This window comes from Phyllobates terribilis, unplaced genomic scaffold (assembly GCF_046119375.1).
Source record: "Phyllobates terribilis strain yellow unplaced genomic scaffold, ASM4611937v1 Scaffold_12__6_contigs__length_324123572, whole genome shotgun sequence".
In the NCBI taxonomy this organism is placed as follows: Eukaryota; Metazoa; Chordata; class Amphibia; order Anura; family Dendrobatidae; genus Phyllobates; species Phyllobates terribilis.
In genome coordinates, this window is record NW_027362772.1 from 265,598,649 (window position 1) to 265,624,240 (window position 25,592).

General features: G+C 45.3%; 1 protein-coding gene across 3 annotated transcripts in view; it reads right to left on the reverse strand.

Annotated features, from left to right (window-relative positions):
- Positions 1-25,592, reverse strand: part of CUNH1orf159 (chromosome unknown C1orf159 homolog) — a 35,287-nt gene that overhangs the window by 1,787 nt on the left and 7,908 nt on the right. For 2 of the 3 annotated variants that reach the window (XM_073656974.1, XM_073656975.1), the window contains exons 5-9: positions 22,188-22,260; positions 20,496-20,597; positions 15,420-15,485; positions 11,279-11,413; positions 9,615-9,640 (exon numbers count right to left, since the gene is read on the reverse strand). In XM_073656974.1, the coding sequence (XP_073513075.1) occupies positions 9,615-9,640; positions 11,279-11,413; positions 15,420-15,485; positions 20,496-20,597; positions 22,188-22,260 (402 nt within the window). The remainder of the gene's footprint in view (positions 1-9,614; positions 9,641-11,278; positions 11,414-15,419; positions 15,486-20,495; positions 20,598-22,187; positions 22,261-25,592) is intronic. The other variant, XM_073656976.1, reaches the window with a different exon arrangement.

Genomic DNA, 25,592 nt, shown 5'->3' on the forward strand with positions numbered 1-25,592 from the left:
TTAATCCATCTATACTGACCTCCATCAGGTTGCAAATTGAATATAATTTTTTTCTGCATCTACCTCTGAAAAAATATTTGGGCTTCTAGCTGTGTGTGGGACTTGTTGTATTAGTCCATCTATACTGACGTCCATCAGGTTGCAAACTGAATATATTTTTTTCTGCATCTACCTCTGAAAAAATATTGGGCTTCTAGCTGTGTGTAGGACTTGTTGTATTAGTCCATCTATACTGACCTCCATCAGGTTGCAAACTGAATATATTTTTTTCTGCATCTACCTCTGAAAAAATATTGGGCTTCTAGCTGTGTGTGGGACTTGTTGTATTAGTCCATCTATACTGACCTCCATCAGGTTGCAAACTGAATATAATTTTTTTCTGCATCTACCTCTGAAAAAATATTGGGCTTCTAGCTGTGTGTGGGACTTGTTGTATTAGTCCATCTATACTGACCTCCATCAGGTTGCAAACTGAATATATTTTTTTCTGCATCTACCTCTGAAAAAATATTGGGCTTCTAGCTGTGTGTGGAACTTGTTGTATTAGTCCATCTATACTGACCTCCATCAGGTTGCAAACTGAATATATTTTTTTCTGCATCTACCTCTGAAAAAATATTGGGCTTCTAGCTGTGTGTGGAACTTGTTGTATTAATCCATCTATACTGACCTCCATCAGGTTGCAAATTGAATATAATTTTTTTCTGCATCTAACCCAGCCAATAGTTTTGGCCTAATACCACAGTTTGGCCACTCAGCTCTGCTCGGTTACCATCCATTGTTTTTTTGTGCAAACAACTCCAGAGTTGTGAATTAGTTAACCACCAAAATGAGTGGAAAAAGGCCTGCTGCTGGTGGAAAGGGGAATAGGCGTGTTGGGAAGGGGAAAAAAGGTTGTGTCCGTGGGGTAGGTGCAGAAGAAAGACCATCTTCCAGCCAAACTAAAATGTCTACTTCTTTTAGCGGACAATGTGATAAGATCCCTTTCTTACGGCCACGCCAAATCGCTACAAATTCCAGATGAGGCACAAAAACAGCAGGTGCTTCAACGGATATCAAGTGCTCCTTTAAGTGGGCTCTCCTCCACATCAACTTCAACATCACAAATACTCCAGTCCTCAAAGGTGTCACCCCAATCGCACTTGCTTCCTCACAGCTCCCAAATCTCCAGCTGCCCGTCTGAGTATGGGGTAGAACAGATGGTTGAGTCTGCAGAGCTGTTTACTCATACTATAGCCTGGGAATCAGAGGTTGGCTCCAGAGCTTCTGTGAATCCAGACAAGGAAATGATCTGCACTGATGCCCAGAATCTTTATGAGTCGGATCCAGGACCAGACGCAGAAGGTTCTGACCATAATGTAGACCCTCATTCCCAAACTGTAACTCCTGTTGGTGGAGACAATGAGGAAGACGATGATAAGACTCAAATACCTGATTGGAGCGACAACTTTAGTTTTTTGTCAGGGCAGGAACAGGTTGGCTCTGAGGACGACGGGTGTGATAACGCACAGGGTGATGATGATGAGGTTGGAGATCCCACTTACTGTCAACCCACAGTCAGCCAAGAGATGAGGTCAGCAGAGGAGGTGGAGGAAGATGCTAGTGACGACGAGGTCAGGTTGCGCCTTCCTGGACAGAGACGTAGTACTGGAAGCACGTCAACAACTGCATCCTCAAACACAACTCTGCCTCTCACCACAAGTCGTGGTGGCTCTTCAGGTCGCATGGGTGCTAAGCCTTGCATAGCCTGGGCATTTTTTCAGATCGATAAAGATGACCCAACTCGTGTTATCTGTAACATTTGTCAGCAAAAGCTAAGTAGAGGCCAAAAAATACATAGTTTGAGTACTTCATGCATGAACCGGCACATGGACATGAAGCATAAGTTGCAGTGGGAAGCTCACTGTGCTACAATGCGGCCTAGCCGGCCGGGCCAACCACCGTCTGCCATATCTTGTGCATCCGCGGCCTCTTCATCCTCTGTGACTGGGGGGACAGCAGTCACACCTGTTTTGGGGCGCAGACCTGCCACCTCTTTACCCGCAACAGCCAGCGTGATTGGCAGGTCATCATTTTCTTTGGAGGTGGTAACACCAGCTGGTGTTGAGCGCTGTCCGACATCGATAGCACCACCTTTGGATCAAGGCAACCTAACATGTCCGCCTGCATCTTCCTCACAGACCGGCAGTTTGCCGGGGACACCCTTATCAACCCCGTCTAAGCACAATAGCCAGCCCTCGGTCCCTCAGATGTGGACAAGTAAAAGACCATTTCCTCCTAGCCATGAGAAAGCTAAGAGGTTGAATTTCACCATCTGCAAGCTCTTGGCTACAGAAATGCTGCCTTTCCGCCTGGTGGACACAGAGGATTTTCGAGACCTTATGTCCGTCGCAGTGCCCCAGTACCAGATGCCCAGTCGGCACTACTTCTCAAAGAAAGGTGTGCCTGCGCTCCACCAGCATGTCGCACACAACATCACCGCTTCTTTGAGAAACTCTGTGTGTGACAGGGTGCATTTCACCACAGACACTTGGACGAGTAGGCATGGACAGGGGCGTTACATGTCGCTGACTGGGCACTGGGTAACTATGGTGACAGCAGGACAAGGGGCTGCTGTCCAAGTCTTGCCGTCCCCACGAGTTGTGCGTCAATCCTCTTTATGTCAAAGTTCCTCCACTGCTTCTGCCTCCTCAACCTCCTCTCGGTCTTCCACCTGCACCCAAAGCCTGTCTGGTCATGCCACAAGCTTTCTAACTGCGCAGAAGGGATCCTGCACACCTCCTTACTATGCTGGCAGTAGGGCTCAACGTCATCAGGCGGTTTTTACTTTGAAATGTCTGGGAAATGTGAGTCACACAGCTGAGGAGTTGTGGTCAGCTCTGGAGAACCAATTTCATGAATGGTTGTCTCCACTGGACCTGAAACCAGGGAAGGCCGTGTGCGACAATGCTGCAAACCTGGGTGCGGCCCTTCGCCGGGGCAATGTCACACACGTGCCTTGTATGGCTCACGTGTTGAACCTGGTTGTCCAGCAATTTTTAGCCCACTATCCCAGACTAGATGGCCTTCTGCAGAGGGCACGGTCGCTGTGTGCTCACTTCCGCCGTTCGCATCCCGCAGCTCAGCGACTTACATCTCTACAGAAGTCGTTGGGCCTGCCACTTCACCGGCTAAAATGCGATGTGCCTACCCGGTGGAATTCAACTCTGCACATGTTGCAGCGACTGTGGCAGCACCGACAAGCCCTGGTGCAATACGTTCTGACGTATAGCCTGGGCCAACGAGATTCAGAGGTGGGGCAAATCACGCTAGAGGAGTGGTCTCAGATCAGGGACCTATGCACCCTTCTGCACAGTTTTGAAATGGCGACGAAGATGTTTAGTGCTGATGATGCCATTATCAGCATGACTATTCCGCTGATTTACATGCTGGAGCACATGTTAAACAGAATTCGGAGTCAGGTGGTGGCACAAGAGGAGGTGGAGGAAGTAGAGGAGGAGGAGTTGTATGCGGAAGGGCTAACATCTGCAAGGTCCAGACGGTCGGCAGCACCAAGGCGGCAGGCATGTGAGGGTGGGGGAGATGGTTTTACCAGGGCGCATGGTAGCAGCCAAACTAGTGAGGAAGGTGCAGGAGCCCAGGAAGAAGTGGAGGACGAACTGATGGAAGACTCATCAGATGAGGGAGACCTTGATCACATTTCTGTTGTGCGAGGTTGGGGGGGGGGGGGGGGGGGAAGAGGACAGAGGAAGGAAGCATGATTGTTACCTCGCCACCAACACAACAGGGACTTGGTGCTCCTGGATGCGCAACACACATGAGTGCCTTCTTGCTGCACTACCTGCAACATGACCCTCGAATTGTGAGAATTAGAAATAATCCTGACTACTGGGTTGCCACACTGTTAGATCCCCGGTACAAAAGTAAATTTGCAGAAATTATTCCTGCCATAGAAAGGGATGCACGCATGCAGGAGTATCAGCAGAGACTGTTGCAGAATCTTACATGTGCTTTTCCACAAAATACCAGTGGTGCACGTAGTGAATCTCACAGTTCCAACTTGCCAACCGTGGGACCGTCAAGTGTTCAGCACTCAAACCGTAACAGAACCACAGTATCTGCTGGTAACATCAATTTTGCGGAATCATTTCACCACTTTTTTAGCCCATCCTTTGCAAGGCCACAGGAGACCAGAAGTTTGACACATAGTCAACGCCTAGAGACGATGGTACAGGAGTATCTCCAAGTAAACATTGAAGCCACGACTGTGTCACTGGACCCTTGCTCTTTTTGGGCTTCCAATCTGGATAAATGGCCGGAGCTAGCCACTTACGCCTTGGAGATCTTGTCATGCCCCGCAGCCAGCGTTCTGTCTGAACGTGTGTTCAGCGCTGCTGGTGGTGTGCTGACAGATAAGCGCACGCGGCTCTCCACTGATAATGTAGACAGACTCACGTTCATAAAGATGAACAAATCATGGATCCGAAACGACTTTTCTACCCCTGTGTCATCCTGGGGAGAGTAAAAGCTTGATGATTGGTTAAAATCACCCTACCAACCGTTTTAAGCTTTCAAATTACTAATCATGTTTATCTGTATCTTGACTGGAAAATAATTTGGGCTTTGTAGCAGTGTGCAGCACTGATCCTATTAGGCCATCTATAATAAGCTTCACCAGATTTAAAATTAAAAATAATTTTTAGCTGCATCTAGCCCGGAAAATAATTTTGGGGCTCCGAGATGCGCAAGACACATAAGTGCCTTCTTGCTGCACTACCTGCAGCATGACCCTCATATTGTCAGAATTCGAAGTAATCATGACTACTGGGTTGCCACACTCTTAGATCCCCCAAACTTTTCGATCAACCTTTTCATTTTAATAAAGACCAAAAAAATGGTCATTTTTGAAATTATAAGCATTAGCAGGTTGTTAGAAACTGAAATCAAACAGTTTTCAACTCAAAACTTTATTCTAGGTGATGTTACATTTTCACATAGGACCCCTTGTTCGAAAGGAGCTTCTGAACTCTCTCGTCCATTGAATTTGTCAGGTTTTGGATGGTTTCTGCTTCAATTGTTTTGCATGAGGACAGAATACCCTCCCAGAGCTGTTGCTTAGATGTGAACTGCCTCCCGCCATCATAGACACTCCTTTTAATGATGCTCCAAAGGATCTGAATGGGGTAGAGGTCAGGGGAGCATGGGGGGTCACACCATAAGTTTGTCCCCTTTTATGCCCATATCAGCCAGAGATGCAGATGTTTTATGTGCAGCATGAGATGGTGCATTATCATGCAGAAAAATGATCTTGCTGCGAAATACACGGTTCTTCTTCTTGAACCATGGCAGGAAGTGCTGTTTGAGAAAATCCACATAAATTATGGAGTTCATCTTTAGCGCCTTCAGGAATCCTAAAGGGGCCGACAATCTCTCTCCCCATGATTCCAGCCCAAAACATTACTCCACCTCCTCCTTGTTGGCGCTGTAGCCGTGTTTGCGTGGGGTGTCCATCAACCAGCCATCCTCCACTCCATCCATCTGGACCATCGAGCGCTGCACGGCACTCATCCGTGAACAAAACAGTTTTGAAATCAGTCTTCATGTAATGTTTGGCCCACTGGAGCCGTTTCTGCTTGTGTGAAGTGGATAGAGGAGGTCGACAGGATGGCGTATGCACAGCTGCAAACCTCTGAAGGACCCTGCATCTTGTTGTTCGGGGGACGTTGGAGGCACCAGCAGCTTCAAAAACTTGTCTGCTGCTATGACAAGGCTTTCTTGCTGCTGCTCTTTTAACCTGACGTAATTGCCTGTAGGAAAGAGTCCTCAATTTGCCCTTATCAGCACGCACACGTGTGTACTGTGAATCAGCTACATACTTCTTGATTGCCAAGACACTTCATCCTGATCATCGCACAATGTTGATTGTAGTCATGCCTTGACCTAAACACTCCACAATTTGTTGCTTCTCAGCAGCCGACACATCCTTTTTCTTTCCCATTTTGGCAGAAAATGTAGGCTGCTTAATAATGTGAGAGAGCCTTCTTAAGTAGTCTTGCCTTTCATTGGACACACCTGCCAAACTAATTAGCACAGGTGTCTGCAATTGCTTACAGTGATATAAAGAGCCCTGACACACATCACCATCAATGAGTTTAACTGACAAACAAACAAATTCTTCCCTTATCACTCCTAAACACTTTTTGCATAATAATTTGGAACGCAGTGTACATGTGCTTTTCCACAAAACACCAGTGGTTCACGTAGTGAATCTTACAGTTCTAACTTGCCAACCGTGGTCTGTATGGAATTGTTCAATAAAGGGCCCAAAATTAAGATAACATAGATGGGAGAGGTCTCTATGAATAGGAATTCCTAAGTATTTGATACCCTGTGAGGGCCAGGCAAAGGGAAAGTTGGACTGGATGGAATCCTATATGGATTTGGGGAGGGAGACATCGAGGGCCTCAGACTTCGCTGCATTGATTTTAAAATTTTACCATGTAACAAAGTGATCTATTTCAGCCATAACAGCAGGGATGGATATATGTGATTGAGTGATATATACTAGGACATCATCAGCAAATAGAGAGCACTTGTACTCGGTGCCTCCCACCTCAATCCACCTAATATTGGGGTTATGGCGAATTGATGAGAGCAGGTGCTCCGTCACTAGGATGTATAAGAGAGGGGACAGAGGACATCCCTGCCTTGTCCCATTGGTGATCGTGAAAGGTGATGAAAATGTTCTGACGCACCCCCTGGGCCTTGGGACACCCGGAGCCGGACCCTTTTTGGTGGATGCTGGTGGTTGTAGTCTTCGTGGCGGCGACCCGGTTCCGTGGCTCAGGGCGGTCAAACCAGTGGCGGAACTATTTATGTGGTTTTGATGTTTAAATGTCTGACTACGCCACCCGTGGATTGCGGTCAGAGTGAACCGCCGCTACAGGGCAGACCGCTAAGGCTGGTGTTGTGGGTGCAGCAGAGCGTAGCATAACTCCCCACGGGAGGAGTATAGCCTCAGGGCAGTGTATGCGGAGGATGGGGGTGATGGTGCAGGGCAGCAGCAGTAACGACACGGAGTCAGTGATGCAGTCCAGGGCCTTTACTCACAGTTCTTATTATCCAGACCACGTCTGCAGGTAACGGCTGCCCACGTCATACTGTGCTCACCAGGTGAGGGGCTCAGACAACTCCCAGATAACTTTGGAGCACTTCACAGGACCCCCTTTGTGTGTCCTTTGTCTGGCCTTTCTTACCAACACTTCTGTCCGGCTGCCTCGGGCCTCCTCTTGGTAAACTTGGCGCCAGTTTCCCTGACCCTATGTGGTGCCTTCCTAGCGGGTGTAGCGAGGGGCTGCGCCACATAAAATGTCAGAGCCTCCGGTTTCTAGCTGAGGGTCGTTTCCTGCCTCCACTAGTTCGGGGACCGGTCTCCCCCTTTGGCCTGACCCCTCCACGCAGGTGGATTCGGGCGTGCGGTGGCGACTCGCCCGTCCGCACCCCTGGGATCCCTTCATTCCTCGTTCCTGGAGCCTTCTCCGCTCCTCTTCCTTCCTTCTCCCTCTTCCAGGCCTGGGCCTCTGTTACTAGGCCCGCCTCCGGAGCAGAGCTCATGCAGAGCCCCTGCTCCCTGCCACTTCTGCTCAGACTTCTCTGCACTGAACTAAGATGGTGCCCACCTTTTATACTCCCTTCTCAATGCACCCAGGAACTGCTTCCTCCCTGCTCCTGCACTACAGGGTTCCCCTTCCTCAGTGTTCCCTCCCCCCACTCCAGCCAGGGACAGGGACTGTCGTGCCCATCTCAGGGGCATATTGGTCACCCTGCCCCACGGCAATGTGGTGTAATGCATGCAGGTGTCGGGTCCTGATCCACACTCCATCCTTACCTGAGAGTGAGATATCACACCTCTGGGTGAGGTGCAATACGTCTGTAGCAACCGAGCCCTCAGGGTGCTACAGTTCCATTTATCTTCAGCCTAGGTGACGTATTGCGATACAGGGCCGTGATTTTGGCTATAAAAGGGTCCCCTAGACCCCTACCCCAAGCTTTTTAAGAGAATCATATATGGCGTGCCAGGAGACTCTATGGAATGCTTTCTCAGCATCCAACGAGAGTATCTACTTACAAATTTTTAACTGCATCTAGCCCAGGAAATACTTTGTGCCTAGTAGCAGTGTCTGCTAGTCAGCGGATTATCCCGGCTGTTAAGCAAGCTGCACCACCTGTAGTTTAGACACTTAATTTTTTCAAAGGAAATGCTTCGGGACCATGGGATACTTAGTGAAGAGCATCAGGAGGCACCCCAAGGCATAGGGGCTGGGACTGGCAGTAGGATGCCTTGCGGTGGACAGCCGAGCTCGATCCTTATAAAAGCTTTTTAACTGCAGCAGCTTTAGTGGACGCTACTGGAGCTGGAATTACCGCGGCTGCTGGCATGAGACTTGCCCTCCAATAGATCCTTGTAAATGGATTTAAAGTGTATTCATTCAAATTAGAGAGACAATTTAAATTAAAAAGCTTAGAGCTGCCTCCACCACAGGGGGGCTCGCTCGACCCACCAGCGGACAGGCACCAGTATTGGGAGAGGGGGGCTGGCCGTCAGGGTTCACCGCGGCTCTGGCACAAACCCGGCGACACGGAGGTGGCACGGGCAGGAGCGGACTGGCCGTGTCGGCTTCTCACTTTTTGGATTTTAGAAGGACATGACATGCCTATATCTGTGTCTCCCCCTCCTTTTACTCCTCCACCTCTTTTCTTTTCGCATGACTATATGTACTTGTCACTTTTCCATGTGTTAGTTATGTCTTCTGAGCAGTTTGTCAGCTTTTGGACACCTTTGAAGGTGTTTTCTATGTGTTTCTATGTGTTTTTGTTTGCCTGCCATTGGTTTTAACGGTGTTCAAAGGTGTTCGACGAACAGTTCGGCGAACACACGGGTGTTCGACGAACCGAACCGAACTCGAACACTACGGGGGTGGCTCAACACTAATAAAGACACAAAGAATATAAAAAATTCCTCTGATTTAACAAATTTACTAAAAAAAAATACATGTTCTAATAGGTATACATTAGATCGTAAAACCTCTGCAGGCTCTGGGCTTAGGAGTACAGTGGGCAGTGACATTTAGCAACTGACAGTTTGTATATATAAAAATTTGGACTGCTCACTGGACTGGAGTAGTAAAGAATTAAAGGGGTACCATCTCTAAAATACTATTCCAATATGTAGCAGATTTAATAATAATATTAGCAAATACCTCCAGTTAGAAATATAGTTCTTCTGATTAGCTGTGTCGCTTACCCCATAGGCATGGCTTTGCAGTAGCTTAGGTATCCATGGCTACGACCACTCATAGTGACCGTTAGTGGTTGCAACCTTGGATGCCTAAGCTATTGCAAGAATGCCTTGCCCATGGGGTAAACGACATAGCGAATCAGAAGAACTATACTAGATTTCTAATTGGAGGTATTTGCAAATATTATTGTTATTACACCTTCTACATATTGGGATAGGAGCTTGGAAATACTTCTAATTTATTGATTTAAAAGGGGTAATAGTAAAAGGTTTCCCTAAGAACTATATATTTTACATGTATACACAAACTTCTTACCATTTCACTGGGTTGTAAGATAGATGCTATATAGAAAAACAAAACAAAACACGTAGTTATTCTGTTTATGAATGTATTGCATATGACAAAATTATATACCGGTATTAGTATACACACACACAAACCGTAGAATAGATCTCAGTTTAGCACGCATGGGTGGAGGACGCTAAAATTTGGACATATTGGATTTTGAATGACAGCAGCATTTGTAAGGCCACCTTTATGGCTGGGGTACACCTAAACTTTTCCCCAAACATTATACGGATGGTCAATAAGAGTCAGGAAATGCCGATCTCTGGTTTGGCGACAGCCACCATGTGGCTCCGTCCTGCCGGTTTCCAATGGACTGAACTTCGATATCAAGAAAACAATCCTATAAGACATACACCGTCTTTGCTCCGATTGTCGGGTTTTACACCATAATAAAAAAAAAAATTGATATAGATGCTCTCTATATATATTATTTGTCACTCCCTTTTCTCATGTTACAATAAGGGTGACAGACGCCCTCCCACAACACAGGAGAGGAGGCCGCTACATCACAGCATCTGCTGCAATCATGTCATATTGTGACGCTCAACGTCTGCTCCACAAGAAAAAAAAAAAAAAAAAAAAAACAACACTTGGAGGACGTCTATATAGTGGGGAGGAGCAAAGAGGCATAGACACGGAAAATGTTACAGCCTTGTAGGAAATGTTTCTCTCAGTGCTGGATTCGCAGCTACACTGCTCAGTACTGCTGCTTCTAAACATTTGCTACAAAACATGCTACAGCCTTCTAGGAAGTTGTTTCGCTCGCATTAGTGCTGGATTCACAGCTACACTGCTCAGTACTGCCATTACTATCCTCAGCGGTGCCGCTTCTAAACATGCTACAGCCTTCTAGGAAGTGGTTTCTCTCAGTGCTGGATTCACAGCTACATTGCTCAGTGCTGTGCAATGTTTCTGAACATTTGCTACATGGATATAAAAAGAGAAGGGATCCTTTGTGGGAGACTCAGTAACTAGTCGTCACTCACTAGCTCCGAGACTACTGAAAGTTAAAGGCAGAGGCAGCAAAGGGGAAATATTGGTGAAAATGCAGGATACAAGTCATAAAAAAAAACAACTTTTGAACCAAGATAAAGTAATTTGGCATGTACAGCTCCTATGCAAATCTATGGGTCTACAAGGTAACAGAACTGAGAAACATACCCCATGTAGCCTGATTTTGCAGTCAAATATTATTCCATCCTATTGAACCCCACTAATTACTACCCGACAGACTGTAGAAGAAAGGGTAGATGGAAAGAGTAAACATGACAGTTTTAGTAGTCTGTAACCATGGATACATATAGGTTTGCGTAGGAGCTGTATATAAAAAAAAATATAATTAAAACAATTTTATTAAAATAAAATTTTTAAATCAACACCATTTACAAATTTCAATACACTGGATCAATAAATAGGCTTGCGGAGGAGCACAGCGCCCTTGATATATTAAGTTAACCTGCATACCAAGGATAAATACGCTACACAAGATATTTGTTTAGAAGAGTACATTGCAGGTAAAAATGCAGGAACTGTTTGTGCCGTATACCTTTATAGTCTAGTACAGGTTTCCATTTATAGTGTATACAAAATATACTAGAACATGTCTTTCACACCTGACATTTGTCACATACCTTTATTCCTTCTGTAGAAGATTTCCGGCAGCATGTGCGAGCGTTTGAGGTAGAAAAACGAGGCCACGGCGAGGACAAGGAAGAGACTGATGAAGAGCGTTCCCAGCAGGAGAGATGCCGCCACCACTGGATTACCTGGACGGGACACAGTGACTACATTTACCATAGTCACTTCTTGGTGACGCTCCATATGTAAAGCCAGTTTGTGCTTTGACCAACAGTCACAGCCCTTGTCCCCAGTCCATTGCTAAATTTGGAGGGTACCCAATGGCATTTAAAAATTTAAGGCGTTATCCCATCAGACTATCCATGTAGGCCAGCTTCACACATCCCAACTTTCCACAGTCCTAGTACGGATCAGGCATGGGTCTCCTGATCCAAACTCAAACAGGTTATGGAGTTCGGGTCAGGAGACCCATACCAGTTCTTACATGGACCATGGAAATTGCCTTTTTTTCTTCCCCCTCCTGCATGGATAATGAAGAATTAAGTAGCGCCTCAATGTATGGCGATACGTGGTTGATCCAAGTCTATTGATGAGGTCCCACTAAGATAGACACATACCACAATATGAAAATGGGCTAATGTTAGTGTCACGGAAGGTGAGGTGCAACAAAAAGGTAGCCCAAACACTAGGGAAAGGGGGAGTGGAGACCCCTAGGCAGCTCTAATATCATCCTGCCTACCCTACTGTCCCTAAACAGGTTCCACACCTATTGCCATGCAGGAACCTAAGCCCTGAATGTCCCTAGAGCTTGACCCTAGATAGGGGACAGGGTGAGCACTAGTCAAGCCCCACTACAAACTAAAGACAACAAGGTAGACAAACAAAGGGGATAAACTTAGTTTGAGCAGACACAAGAGCGATAACGCCAACTGTCAGTGCTCCAAGTCAGCACAGAGATAGATAGAACCATCACTGGCGCCTCTCTGGTGAAACTGAGAATTTTAACTACCAAGCAAGGGTGTGTCAATCAGCAGCAGAAGGTGGAGGTAGCTGTTGGGTCCTAAAGGAAGAATGATACAACAATACCAAAGAGATGAGAGGATCAAGAAGGCGTCTGCAATGCCAAGCGCAGAGACCTTCTGCAGCAGGTTCCAGAGTGGCTGTCGTCACACCCGTGACAGTTAGGACTTATCCAATATCTCATGTCCAAAGAGTCACTGCCATTTGAGTTTATATTGACACATGAATAGAAACAAAATCATCAGGACGATTCTTGCCGATTTGACAAGTTTGTGACCTTACATGGTCGCTGTCATTTCATCTAAATTTTCAAAAGTCAAAAGAACAAGTGAACATTTGAAACTTTGTAATATATCTCAATCAGATAAATAGGCTTCTTTCTCCAATTGTTAGCCACTTCTTCCCCTTATCCTGAACTTCCGACCCACTTTGAAAAAAACAGCTTAAAGTAATGTTGGTCAAAGCAGAATAGACTATAAGCTCAGAGGGATTGTGTTACAGAACCTGTTAAAGTCTATGGGGAGAGGGTAGAGATGTATTTAAACTAAGTGCTGGATTCACACATACACTGCTCAGTACTGATGTAGGTCCTTCAGGCGGCTTTTAAAACGTGCTACCTACCTAGGAAAGAAGAAATCCCGTGTGTGTGTGTGTGTGTGTGTGTGTGTGTGTGTGTGTGTGTGTGTGTGTGTGTGTGTGTGTGTGTGTGTGTGTGTGTGTGTGTGTGTGTGTGTGTGTGTGTGTGTGTGTGTGCGCACCATGTATGGAAACATAGCAGCTAGTCTCCATCCACTAGCTCAGAACTGAAAGCTATAGATGGGTTTTTAAAGGGGAACAACCATTAGGAATAGTGCAAGGACTAGAGATGAGGAATGGCGGTACAACATTATGACGTTGTGAATCCTAGCAGGCACAAATGGCAACATGGAATCAGGGTGCAGAGGTCACCACAAAGGACTGGACTGGATGCCCGACCAAGGCAATATGAATTGAACTGCTCATGTCTAGAGAGGAAACAGTAAAATTTAGGCAACAAGATTGATTTCTTAGAAAGTGAAGCTGCTTATGTAATTGATGGGGTGTCCAGGAGGAAATCTTGATGGTCCCCTGTTTTCAGCACTAGTTCCAGGATCCGGGCTGTTTTTGGCTGCACACGACATCACTGAACATGTGGCACCATTAGCTGGTCTTCACCTTCCTTCATAGCTCGTTTGATTTGCATATCGCAGTATGATAAGTGTATTGATCTTGGTTTAATCATTAGGTCTCACAAGTGATCTGAGCAGCACAATGTTCCTGGGATTTGTGTTTTGCCTCCCTTCTTCCAGGTCACGTACAGACGTTGGAAACCAACGTGTCCAGAGAAACAATTTACAATATGGAAGCTGATGTATATAGAAGGAGGAGGACTGGTTTTGGAGATGGTCAACTTCGAATATCGATAGCACTATCAATCAGGCTACCATACCCCAGATTCGAGGTCATCTACCCTAAAAAAAAACATTAAGATAAGTCATAGCATTTTTTTGCATTTGGAAAGTGAACTCGCAGGTGGGGAGAATTTTAGATAAACCACTCCCAGTAGAAGCTCCTGATTAATATAACCCTATCATGTGTCCTTGTATGCAATAAGATGCACCCTGCAAGTGGGAAACCCCCAGACTCTTGTCCTATTAGACAGCCACAAATAATGATACACCTCTGTTACGGATAATAGCACGGGGAGTAACGCAGATCCCACCGCTGCCACCAGTGTGTCAAGAAGAACACTGGAGAGATCATGCAGATCCCCAACTTTCAGGATATCTTCGCCCCAGGAGGTTGATATTGTCGTCCTGTTTCCTATCGCGATTTTACCCTTATATTGAGATGAATCATGCATAGCATCATCCATTGGACCGATATTGGGAACGAATGCATTATGTTCGTCCCTTTGCTACAACACCAAAAATATATCTTCCATAAATATCAGATTGCTGCAAACCCAAATATTCATCACTGACCACTGGTTCCAAAAGGTCTGCGATCAGAGGAAGCTCTCACCTTGGAAGCGTACTTCTCTGCCTCTAAATACAAGAATCCCAGGCTAAGTGTCGGACTGTCAGAGAAGATCTCCTGTTGTAATTACCTGGTCACTGCAGGAGGTCTCTACTTCAATGGAGGTTGAAGTGTCAGCTCTCACTTCCCCAGTTAGAATTAATCCCATATGTTCAATGTGAGGGTGATATGTCCCCTTCTGGAGAGGTCTTTAATCTTTCTCTATGACACCTCCCAATGTATTTACCCTACACATGACAGAGTTTCCAATGTAAACATAGAACCATTTGCACTTTTTGCCAACTTTTTTTTTTAAATGCAGAAACTCATGGGTTTGATATGGAAGCCAAAGAGTAAGGAGTGTTAACAATTTACCTTTCAAATTCCGCGCTGCTCCAGTGATCCCCGTGGGGCATACCATGAGGACTTTGCATATAAGACATGTGACAGCTGCTAATATTGGCTGAAGTGATCTTTTGAAACTATTCGATGGGAGATCATCTCTGCAGACCCAGCTGAGAAGACTAGAGCGACTGAAGTTACTGGAGAAGGACATCATGGTTGGAAGAATAGAAGGAACAAGGCGAAAAAGACCAGGAACCCAATGGCTTGATACTATGAAGATAACGACGGAGAAAACCCTGGTGGACCTATCTAGGCTTACACAAGATCTTCTTACAGAGCGTTCAGCCATCAAGTCGCCATGGCTCGAGATCGATCCGAAGGCCGTTAAATAAATAAATGTCCATCTCTTTAATTTGATAACATATCCTACTCTAGACGAACTTTTCTGAAAACCCCTTCCAAGTTGTGAATGATCGTCCCCAACAAGCCAAGTAACGTAACGCACATCTAGTTCATCCGACAACAGAAATCCAACACTGTAAAATCACTTGCCAGACAGTCGGCCATTACAAACGATGGTTTACATATACTTTTTACACCATGGTTGGATGAAATGGTCAAACTCAGATCGACTTGTATGTAGTCAATAGGCGCTCGTGCATTTTACACAAAACCATAAACTTCAACGGTATATGGCATGGAGAGTGTCCACGATCCCCCTCCTACGTATTCAGCAACAAACATGAAACGCCAAATGGGAATTCAATGAGAAAACAAATGGTGGACACTTACTTAGATGATGAGGAACAGATGGAGTTGTGCTGATATTCATGTGGACTTCCAATACTTGAGTGGTTACTGACACATGTTAAAAAAAAAACAAAACAAAATAATGCTGGAATGACTGTCAGGGATCGAATGGCATCAGAATAATTACCGTAAATTACTTTATTTTATTCATAATAAAAACTTGTAGATTTGAGTCTACAGATGAGATTTGCTTTCAGGATTATTTCATTGTAGCACCAACATACTCTATAGCACTGTCCAAGTAACTGGCAGCACAAAATGACTGTTCAAACCAAGCACAGGCACTTGATGGGAAACAAGTAGCACTGAACCGTTTGGCCCCGCCGTGGTGCACAGAGCGCCTGTGCTTGGTTGGAGTAGTCATTTTGTGCTGACAGACTCCATTTAATATCAGTTCCTCCATCTCCAAAATAAAAAAAATATTAAGTTTTATACAATTTATTAAAATGCTGAGCTTGTTGCAAATTTACCTTCATATGGATTTAGGAAAGTTATTGGGAGACAAAATTAGAGACGCCAGAAGTTTCGGCTGACGGAGTCTACAGCGTTGCTAACAATACCAAGCCACCGAACTGTATTAGTTTTTTTGGGTAATTTTATCAAACTGTGGAACAGACTGCCCCCACTGAATTTTATGACCCAAAGACTCCTCTGTAGGTGTTATATCTGATAGAGAGTGGATGTATCAGCCCTATGTAGTATTGCTGCAGAAGCTGATCTGCGGTTCTCAGCAGTGGGCACTACACCTCAGGCCACCAGCAGATTGGCGAGGGTGCCACGTGTCTGACCCCCAGCGGATATTGTTGACCTATCTTAAGGATCTGTCGTTAATATCATATGCCCAGAAAATTCCTGTAAAGGCATATGCATCTTCATCAAGTAGAGGAAAAAAAAATAGATAAAAAATAAAAAAAATTATGGAATCACCTTAATGGAGGGAAAAAAAATAAAATACTTTATTAGGCCATGCCAAGGTTCTTCTGTAAATCTGTCCACAACTCTTCAATAAGGCTGGAACCAGAGGATATATAATATTGGTTTTCAAGTCAATCGTGGCAGGAGAGGAGCTGTAATACACAGTCCTGCACTGCCCGAATCAGAAAAAAAAAAAGACCAAAGAGAAAAAAAAAAGGAGAAAAAAAAACAAAGAAGAAGGAAGAGAGACCAAAGAAGGAAGAGAGACCAAAGAAGGAAGAGAGACCAAAGAAGGAAGAGAGACCAAAGAAGGAAGAGAGACCAAAGAAGGAAGAGAGACCAAAGAAGGAAGAGAGACCAAAGAAGGAAGAGAGACCAAAGAAGGAAGAGAGACCAAAGAAGGAAGAGAGACCAAAGAAGGAAGAGAGACCAAAGAAGGAAGAGAGACCAAAGAAGGAAGAGAGACCAAAGAAGGAAGAGAGACCAAAGAAGGAAAAGAGACCAAAGAAGGAAAAGAGACCAAAGAAGGAAAAGAGACCAAAGAAGGAAAAGAGACCAAAGAAGGAAAAGAGACCAAAGAAGGAAAAGAGACCAAAGAGAAAAAAAATGTTGGACTTTGTTTTCATTATTAGAGGTGAGTTGACAAACAAAACAAAAACAACTATTCTTCAAAAAAAACGCAAAAGGGTTAAAATATTTTGCAGGTTTCACTCAAATCAGTGGAGTGGAGTCCTCCTCCTGCAATGATGATAGTCTGCGGACTTCTACACCCACTATTTCAGGTGTGATCTTATGCAGTTATGTGCTGCTGTGATCGGCATCAGGACAGCACTTCCCGCTATACTACAAGTCACGTTTTAGATCTTTCTTTAATCCGATACTTTTTCTGCTCCATTAAAAGGCATGAAATCGCAGATGACTTGACATTTTTCTGCATGTAGTAACGGCTGAAGACCTTGGAAAAATAAAACCCCAGGAGTTGAGCGTTGTTGATTTCTCACACGTGCAGGATTACTGCTAGAACAGAACACGGGTGAATCATGGGATAAACGCCAAGAATTCACATGAAGCGAGGTGGACTGGTTCTTCAGATATGCAAGCGTTTTCTACAAACAACAACATTGTGACAATACCGATGTGCGAATGATCACAAAATCCAGGAATAGTGCCGACCCCACCTGTTACACCCGCATCTCTCCCCCAGCCAAAGCCTTGAAGCATGTGGCGTACACCCCACCGCACGTTGCCGATACCTTATCACAGGGGCTTTCTGCACTTCACAATCCTTTTTTTTTTTTATTGCTATAAGGGTTCCGTGAAAATAAGCGTTGTGCAGCTGCTGGCGACCACCAGTGATCAATTTCGCTGCAGCGCCTCCGCAGGGAAAATAAAGTATTACATGGCTCTCAAAAATTGGATGTTCTGCACAGTTCAACCTCTGCCTTGCAAAGGGTGAACATTTCTCTCCATCACATTGAGAAGTAAAAAAATTCTGGGGAACAATTAGGAGCAGAAAAAAAAAAAAATTTGACATACAGTGCCTACAAGTAGTATTCAACCCCCTGCAGATTTAGCTGGTTTGATAAGATGCAAATAAGTTAGAGCCTTCAAACTGCAAACGAGAGTAGGATTTATGAACAGAAGCATAAATCTTACAAACCAAAAAGTTATGTTGCTCAGTTGAATTTTAAACATAAAAGTGTGGGTCAATTATTATACAACCCCTATGTTTAATATTTTGTGGAATAACCCTTGTTTGCAATTATAGCTAATAATAGTCTTTTATAAGACCTGATCAGGCCGGCACAGGTCTGTGGAGTTATCTTGGCCCACTCCTCCATGCAGATCTTCTCCAAGTTATCTAGGTTCTTTGGGTGTCTCATGTGGACTTTATTCTTGAGCTCCTTCCACAAGTTTTCAATTGGGTTAAGGTCAGGAGACTGACTAGGCCACTCCAACACCTTGACTTTTTCCCTCTTGAACCAGGCCTTGGTTTTCTTGGCTGTGTGCTTTGGGTCGTTGTCTTGTTGGAAGATGAAATTACGACCCATCTTAAGATCCTTGATGGAGGAGCGGAGGTTCTTGGCCAAAATCTCCAGGTAGGCTGTGCTATCCATCTTCCCATGGATGCGGACCAGATGGCCAGGCCCCTTGGCAGAGAAACAGCCCCACAGCATGATGCTACCACCACCATGCTTGACTGTAGGGATGGTATTCTTGGGGTCGTATGCAGTGCCATCCAGTCTCCAAACGTCACGTGTGTGGTTGGCACCAAAGATCTCGATCTTGGTCTCATCAGACCATAGAACCTTGAACCAGTCTGTCTCAGAGTCCTCCAAGTGATCATGAGCAAACTGTAGACGAGCCTTGACATGACGCTTTGAAAGTAAAGGTATCTTACGGGCTCGTCTGGAACGGAGACCATTGCGGTGGAGTACGTTACTTATGGTATTGACTGAAACCAATGTCCCCACTGCCATGAGATCTTCCCGGAGCTCCTTCCTTGTTGTCCTTGGGTTAGCCTTGACTCTTCGGACAAGCCTGGCCTCGGCACGGGAGGACACTTTCAAAGGCTGTCCTGGCCGTGGAAGGCTAACAGTAGTTCCATAAGCCTTCCACTTACGGATGATGCTCCCAACAGTGGAGACAGGTAGGCCCAACTCCTTGGAAAGGGTTTTGTACCCCTTGCCAGCCTTGTGACCCTCCACGATCTTGTCTCTGATGGCCTTGGAATGCTCCTTTGTCTTTCCCATGTTGACCATGTCTGAGTGCTGTTCACAAGTTTGGGGAGGGTCTTAAATAGTCAGAAAAGGCTGGCCAAAGAGATCTTTAATCCACACATGTGAAGCTCATTATTCTTGGTGCCTGAACTACTTCTTAATACTTTAGGGGGACCAAACAGAATTCTTGTGGTTTGAGGGGTTGAATAATAAATGACACTCTGAATTAACTTTTTACGTTTTAAAAAAAAACCAAAAAAAAAACAAAAACAAAATTTGCTGCAGTGCATTTCCCACTTCCAGGCTGATCTACAGTACAAATGTCACAATGCCAAGTTAATTCCGCATGTGTCAACCAGCTAAATCTGCAGGGGGTTGAATACTACTTGTAGGCACTGTAAGTGTGGGATTTATGGTCTGGGTAAATCACAGTGTTAGGTCTATAGCTTTTTGTATATCGGCCTGAGAGTTTGACCCCATTATAGTCATATTCCCAAAATATCACCCCTCTGACGCGTGCTCAATTCCAGAGGTGGAAGGTTTTTGAAAAACCATGGACAACCCCTTTAGTGTTCACTTTTTTTTTTCCTCCTGCCTTACTGTATTTTACTATAACTTTTCTGTTATAGTAAAATACAGTAAGACGGGATAAATTTATTATTTTTTTTTTTTAAAAAGTCTTTTACCCAGCGCCACTTCTGCCCAATGGCTGTGTCTGGTATAGCAGCCCATTCCTATTCCAATCCAATGCATAAGGTTAAACTGCAGGACATTACCCATGGACAGCTGTGGCTTGCCACCGCTTCATGCCCGGGTACATAACTCAGTCTCTTTTGATCCTTTAAATCCTAAAATTGTATTACTAGGCTCGTTAAAAAAGGTCGATATTGACTTTTAGGATTCCTACTTCAAATAGGTGGCGCTAGACTTCTCTTCCTCTCTGAAGAGGCAATTTGCATATTTAAATTTCCCAGAAGAGCATTGCATGGCCTAGAGGTCTCCTCACTCTGACATGCCAGGCCTGGCTTGTCACTCTCCACAAGGAGAAACGTTACCCCTTGGATCCTTCAATTCACAAATTCCAATATTTTTTAAAGAAGAGCCTTGGTATTTTTATTTGCCTGGTCAGAATACTCAGGCAGTGATAAACCGGCGTGACCGGGTCTTCACGCACCGGCCGCTTCCTTTATTCTCCCTTTGTCAGGTGGACGAGAGGTGACTTGTCGGAGTGTAGGACGTGAGTGATGCAGCGGTGCTGAATGCTGCCTCTCCTGTCTGGCTGGACACACCGGCTCCTGCAGCCGCATGTTCACAATATAACAGGTGTATCAACTGTTCTGCACCCATACGGGGCGATGATGGACTGGATCTATGGGTGTAGAAGAAATATATAATGTATGGTATATATATATTTTACACTCACCATCTGTGCACGCTGTCCAGTTCAGAGACGCTTCCCAGCCACTTTCATTAGTGCATTGTATACAGGAAAGGCTTCCATTATTAGTCCAGACCTGATAACATCCTGGGGAAAAAAAATAAAAAAATTTTATACTAAAAAAAAAATAAAAGTAAAATAAAAAAAAATATATATAAAATATAATATAAATATACACACACGAAAAACAGCCCATGCAATGTATACTCTAGCCTTAATTCAATCGGATGTTTTATGAAGCCTGTATGAAAATATTGTAAAAAAAAAAGTTTTCTTATATGGCATAGTGTCTAAACAAGGCTGCCTTCTCCAAAAAAGAGCCCCACACCTGTTTTGAGGTTGACTGCGGTATTACAGGTCAGACCCGTTCACATTAACAGAGGCGAGATGCAGTACCAGAGGCAACCTACGGACAGGTGAGGCATCCTTTCGGAAACAAAAACAATCTCACACGACGCCCTCTTTGCCGAGCATGCATCATAGCTTAAAAGGGGTATTCCATCTCCAAGATTCTATCCCAATATGTAGTAGGTGTAATAATAATAATATTAGTGAATACCAAGCATTTAGTATAGTTCTTCTGATTTGCTGTCGCTTACCCCATGTGCAGGGCATTGCAGTAGCTTAGGTATCCATGGTTACAACTAACTGTCACTATATGAGTGGTCATAACCATGGAGATCCAAGCTACCGCAATGCCCTGCACATGAGGTAAGCAACATAGCTAATCAGAAGAACTATACAACATTTCTAATTGAAGGCATTTGCTAATATTACACTTACTACATATTGGGATAGGATCTTGGAGATCGGAATACCCCTTTAAATATCAGTCTTGGGTCACTGAGTTTGTAAAAATGCGGATTCAAACACAAGCTGCAAAATCAGAATTTCTGCATTTTCTGCTACTGAATTAAAAATAATAGAACACAGTAGGGTTTATGCTGAGGGGCCAGATAACGTGCTGTGTTTCTAGTTTGTTTTTTTTCTGCATACACCCACCATACCGAGCAGAGACCCACCCTGTCCCTCCGTCGGCTAACCCTGGCGATTAGGTCACTTAATAAAGTCTGTGCTCAGGAGGGATTTAGGGCGTGAGCTGCACGCAGCACAGATGCTATTCGGGAGACACAACCGTCCAGTCATGTGAAGAATATCTGCTCTCAGCGACAATTTATATTCTAGTATCCTGATGTCATTGTCATCTTATAAACAGATACTGGGGTCATCCAGTTACTATGCATACACCCCAAGGGGCAAGCCTTAAAAGGGGTCATCCAGATTTAGGAAAAAAATATTGCTGCCTTCTTCCAAAAAGCAGCACCCTTCCCCACTGCACCATTCATTCTTAAGGATCTGAACTGCAATACCAGATTCAACCTGCAGACAGTGGTGGCGCTACATTCAGCATCAATATTCTAATATTGCAGAGCGCATTACCATACGGAGCGTTACTGCCACCAAAGCCGAATAGTAAATGTGAACACAAGGCAATATGGGGCACGCAGAAGGATAGCCCAGTAATAGCCATATTCACTGTAGCATTGTAATCTGCTGATGAGCAGCATGAACACTACACATGACACAGCTGCTGAGCTTATGTAACAGCCCGTCATTAACAACACTGCAATTACCAGACAGTGCACAGTGGACGGCAGCCAACGTGCTCACAATTACCTGGACTGCATCTCTGATCCACCGGGCAGGAGGCGTTTAAGATCAGCGGCTCGCTGCAGCAGTCGGAGGAGACCTAATGCAAGCAAGTAAGGATAAAGAAGGGTTAAATGGCGAAAGAGGCAACACCAAGTCTTGTGTAGAAGACATTAGGAAAAGCATGGAGTGACTGCTGAAACGAGAAGAGGGAAAAAAAAAAAAAAAAAAAGAAGGGGGAGAAGAAGGAAAAAAAAAAGAAGGGGGAGAAGAAGGAAAAAACAAAACTTTTTTTTTTTAAATTAGGTGTTCACATTTGCATGAGAGTAGAAAACTATAGCTGCTCCCTTACAGAAATAAATTGCACATATCTTGTATTCGGTTTTGCAGCCTAACGCCATTTCCACAAATGGACGGAGCTACAATACCAGTCATGGCACATAGACAAGAGCGCCGCAGTTTCCATGTGTTTATAATCGCATTGCACACACACATTGGTGCACAGTGGTCCGAAAGGGGGCGACATGCCATCAGCCAGAACCAAGAGCTGCAGTTGGTCTTTAGGAGTTTGGGGGTGAATAACCCCCCCTCCCCCCCTCATCAGCATGCAGCCCCCACTCGTGTGTGTGTGTGTGTGTGTGTGTGTGTGTGTGTGTGTGTGTGTATAATATAGATATGACTCAAGGTTACACTGTAACGTACAGGAGTTATGCAAGTGTTAACGAGGCTTTAGGGACATCAGACGTGATTGTGAATCATTGTCACCGGCGTGTCTGACAACAGGAGCACCGGAGAGGAACAGCAAGACAACCAAGAAAAAGAAATTGTTTTGCAGGTTGTGGTCACAGACTATTCCCCTCTTCTTCCCTAGTTTCGCACTTCATTAATCTTAAGGCCCCCATACTCATTAGGCTAACGTCAGCTGAACGCGCAGATATTGACAGGTTCGGCCAACTGTCTAACTTGTATGGTGGCGCCGGTAAACTGATCATTGGGAGAGCTGTCGATGGAAGATGTCAGACTACCGATCGCATTGTTCTCCTGGAGATAAGCCGCCGGCCGATGTGTTAGTAGGTGGCTTTGTTATGGAGTGCACAGGAGAATGTGTGCTCCTGTTTATGGGAGAAACGGCCAAGATGGTTGTCAGCCAAATGATTGACCGAAGCAACGTTCAGCCGATAACCATCTAATGTGTATGGCCGGCTCTAGTCATTACAGGAAGCATAGGGGATACCTGCAGCCCAGTCAAGTTGTCCACCTCCTCCAGGTTGGCACATCCATACGTGCCATCACAGAAGGTTTGCTGCCTTCCACCATGGTCTAAAGCGCTTGGAGGAGACACCATGACATGGGCAGTTACCTGAGGAGAGCCCGACAATACCCAGAAGCAGGTCCACCACCAGACTACAAAATGACCTGCAGCGACTACTGGTGTGCCTCAAACTGTCAGACTCCATGAGGGTGGCAGGAGGACACAATGTCCTGTAGCGGGACCGGCGTTCCCGGCCCAGCACCACGTGGCTCGACTAAGATTGACCAACATGGACGATGCCGGCACTGATGCCATTGCCTGGCCCTTACATTTATGTATACGTTTTTCCAGCGTTGCCAAGTTAAGCCGCAGAGATCCAGGACTTGGATGGTGTCCGAGAAGATCTACTCCAGACTTGGATCAGGACATGAACCATCTCATGAGGAACATGCCCTGACATCATTAGGAGAACATACAGGCACATGGGGGCCGCACACCCTACTGAGCCAGATTATTAGCCGCCATGAAGAAGTAACTTAGATTTTCCGACCACTTGTTATCCAGCCCTCATTTGGTTGATTATTTTGGTTTCCATTGACCATTAATATGTCATTTTATTCTCAATAAAAATCAGGAATGTCACCCTGAAATTTTCGTTCATGGAGGCCTGAGGTGTGATTTAAGAATCCCTTTTAATTTCTGACTTGTGCGAAACATACGCAGCACATGGTTCAGCCTTTATTTGCTTTTCTCAAGGCTCCTCGTGTTTTATTCCTGTACACTGTGGTTTCACACTTGGTATTTGCACTTTTCCCTGTATAAATGTAAACTCTACTCAGAAAGGACCTCAAGTCACCTTAAAAGTGAATCTGGTTACATTATATAAGAGAAACATATTATTAGTAACCTGCTCATAAATATGCATTATTACAGCTACTCCCGTTACACCTTGGGGATGTCCTCAAGACAAGTGAATGGACATATTGTTCAGAGTCACAGAAGCCCGGAGGCCGTGTCTCCACGTGGCAGAACATTTCTGCGACAGATCTGGCAACGGATCGAAGTCACGTTTCACCCTACTGTATAACATTGTACAGTAAGGTACAAATACTCAACACAGCGCGTGTGCGGACATCTCCACCCAACGTGACGGGGGTTTAGATTGCTTGCATCGGGCCCGACGCAACCTGGTTAGACCGTCCTGCTATAGGCCCTATCACTTAAGAGGGGGTCTTATTAATGAAGCCCATCTTCCCCTTGATTCTCTTCTGCACCGTTATAAAGCGGAGGTTCATAAGACATAGAAACTTCCGGTGAGGTAGCCCCCAAGGGGATCTGTCACCCCAAACTGACAGTACAAACCAAGCACATAGCCTTACGGGGGATACAGCCCTTAAAGTGATCTAATCGCTGCCTTCATTCTGCAAAAACTGAAATATAATCAAAATATGCTAATTAGGATGCTTGGTGCACTCTGGGTGTGGCCAAGTGTCTTAAAGCACCACTCCACCTACTGATTTTGTATGTCCCCGCCTCCTAAACTGGTGACTGACAGCACTTGTTTGCCTGAGCCTTCTCTGAAGATAGTGCCCTCTCCAGGAGAACCAGTGCTGTCAGTCACCAGTGAGGGAGGCGGAGACATACACAACCAGTAGGTGGAGCGGTGGCTTGAGACACCTGGTCACACCCACTAAGCACCATAATTAACATATTTAATAAAACTTCTGTTTCTGCAGATGGAGACCGAACCCCACCCTGCCGCAGCCGGTCGCCACATGCAGGTGGAGAACAAACCCCACCCTGCCGCAGCCGGTCGCTACATGCAGGTGGAGAACAAACCCCACCCTGCCGCAGCCGGTCACCACATGCAGGTGGAGAACAAACCCCACCCTGCCGCAGCCGTTCGCCACATGCAGGTGGAGAACAAATCCCACCCTGCCGCAGCCGGTCGCCACATGCAGGTGGAGAACAAACCCCACCCTGCCGCAGATAAATTATCATCTGTCCACTGCATAGGTGATGACTGTTAGATCAGCATTACTCCTCCACTGACCGCCAGAATGAGAGATATGTATTTTTTCAATCTGAAAGGTCGTGGCTCTAAGTAGCTGAATGAGGCGACCTGCAGCTCCATTCAAAGTCTATGTCGCTTTTCAAGATAGCCGAGCACAGCGCTTTGG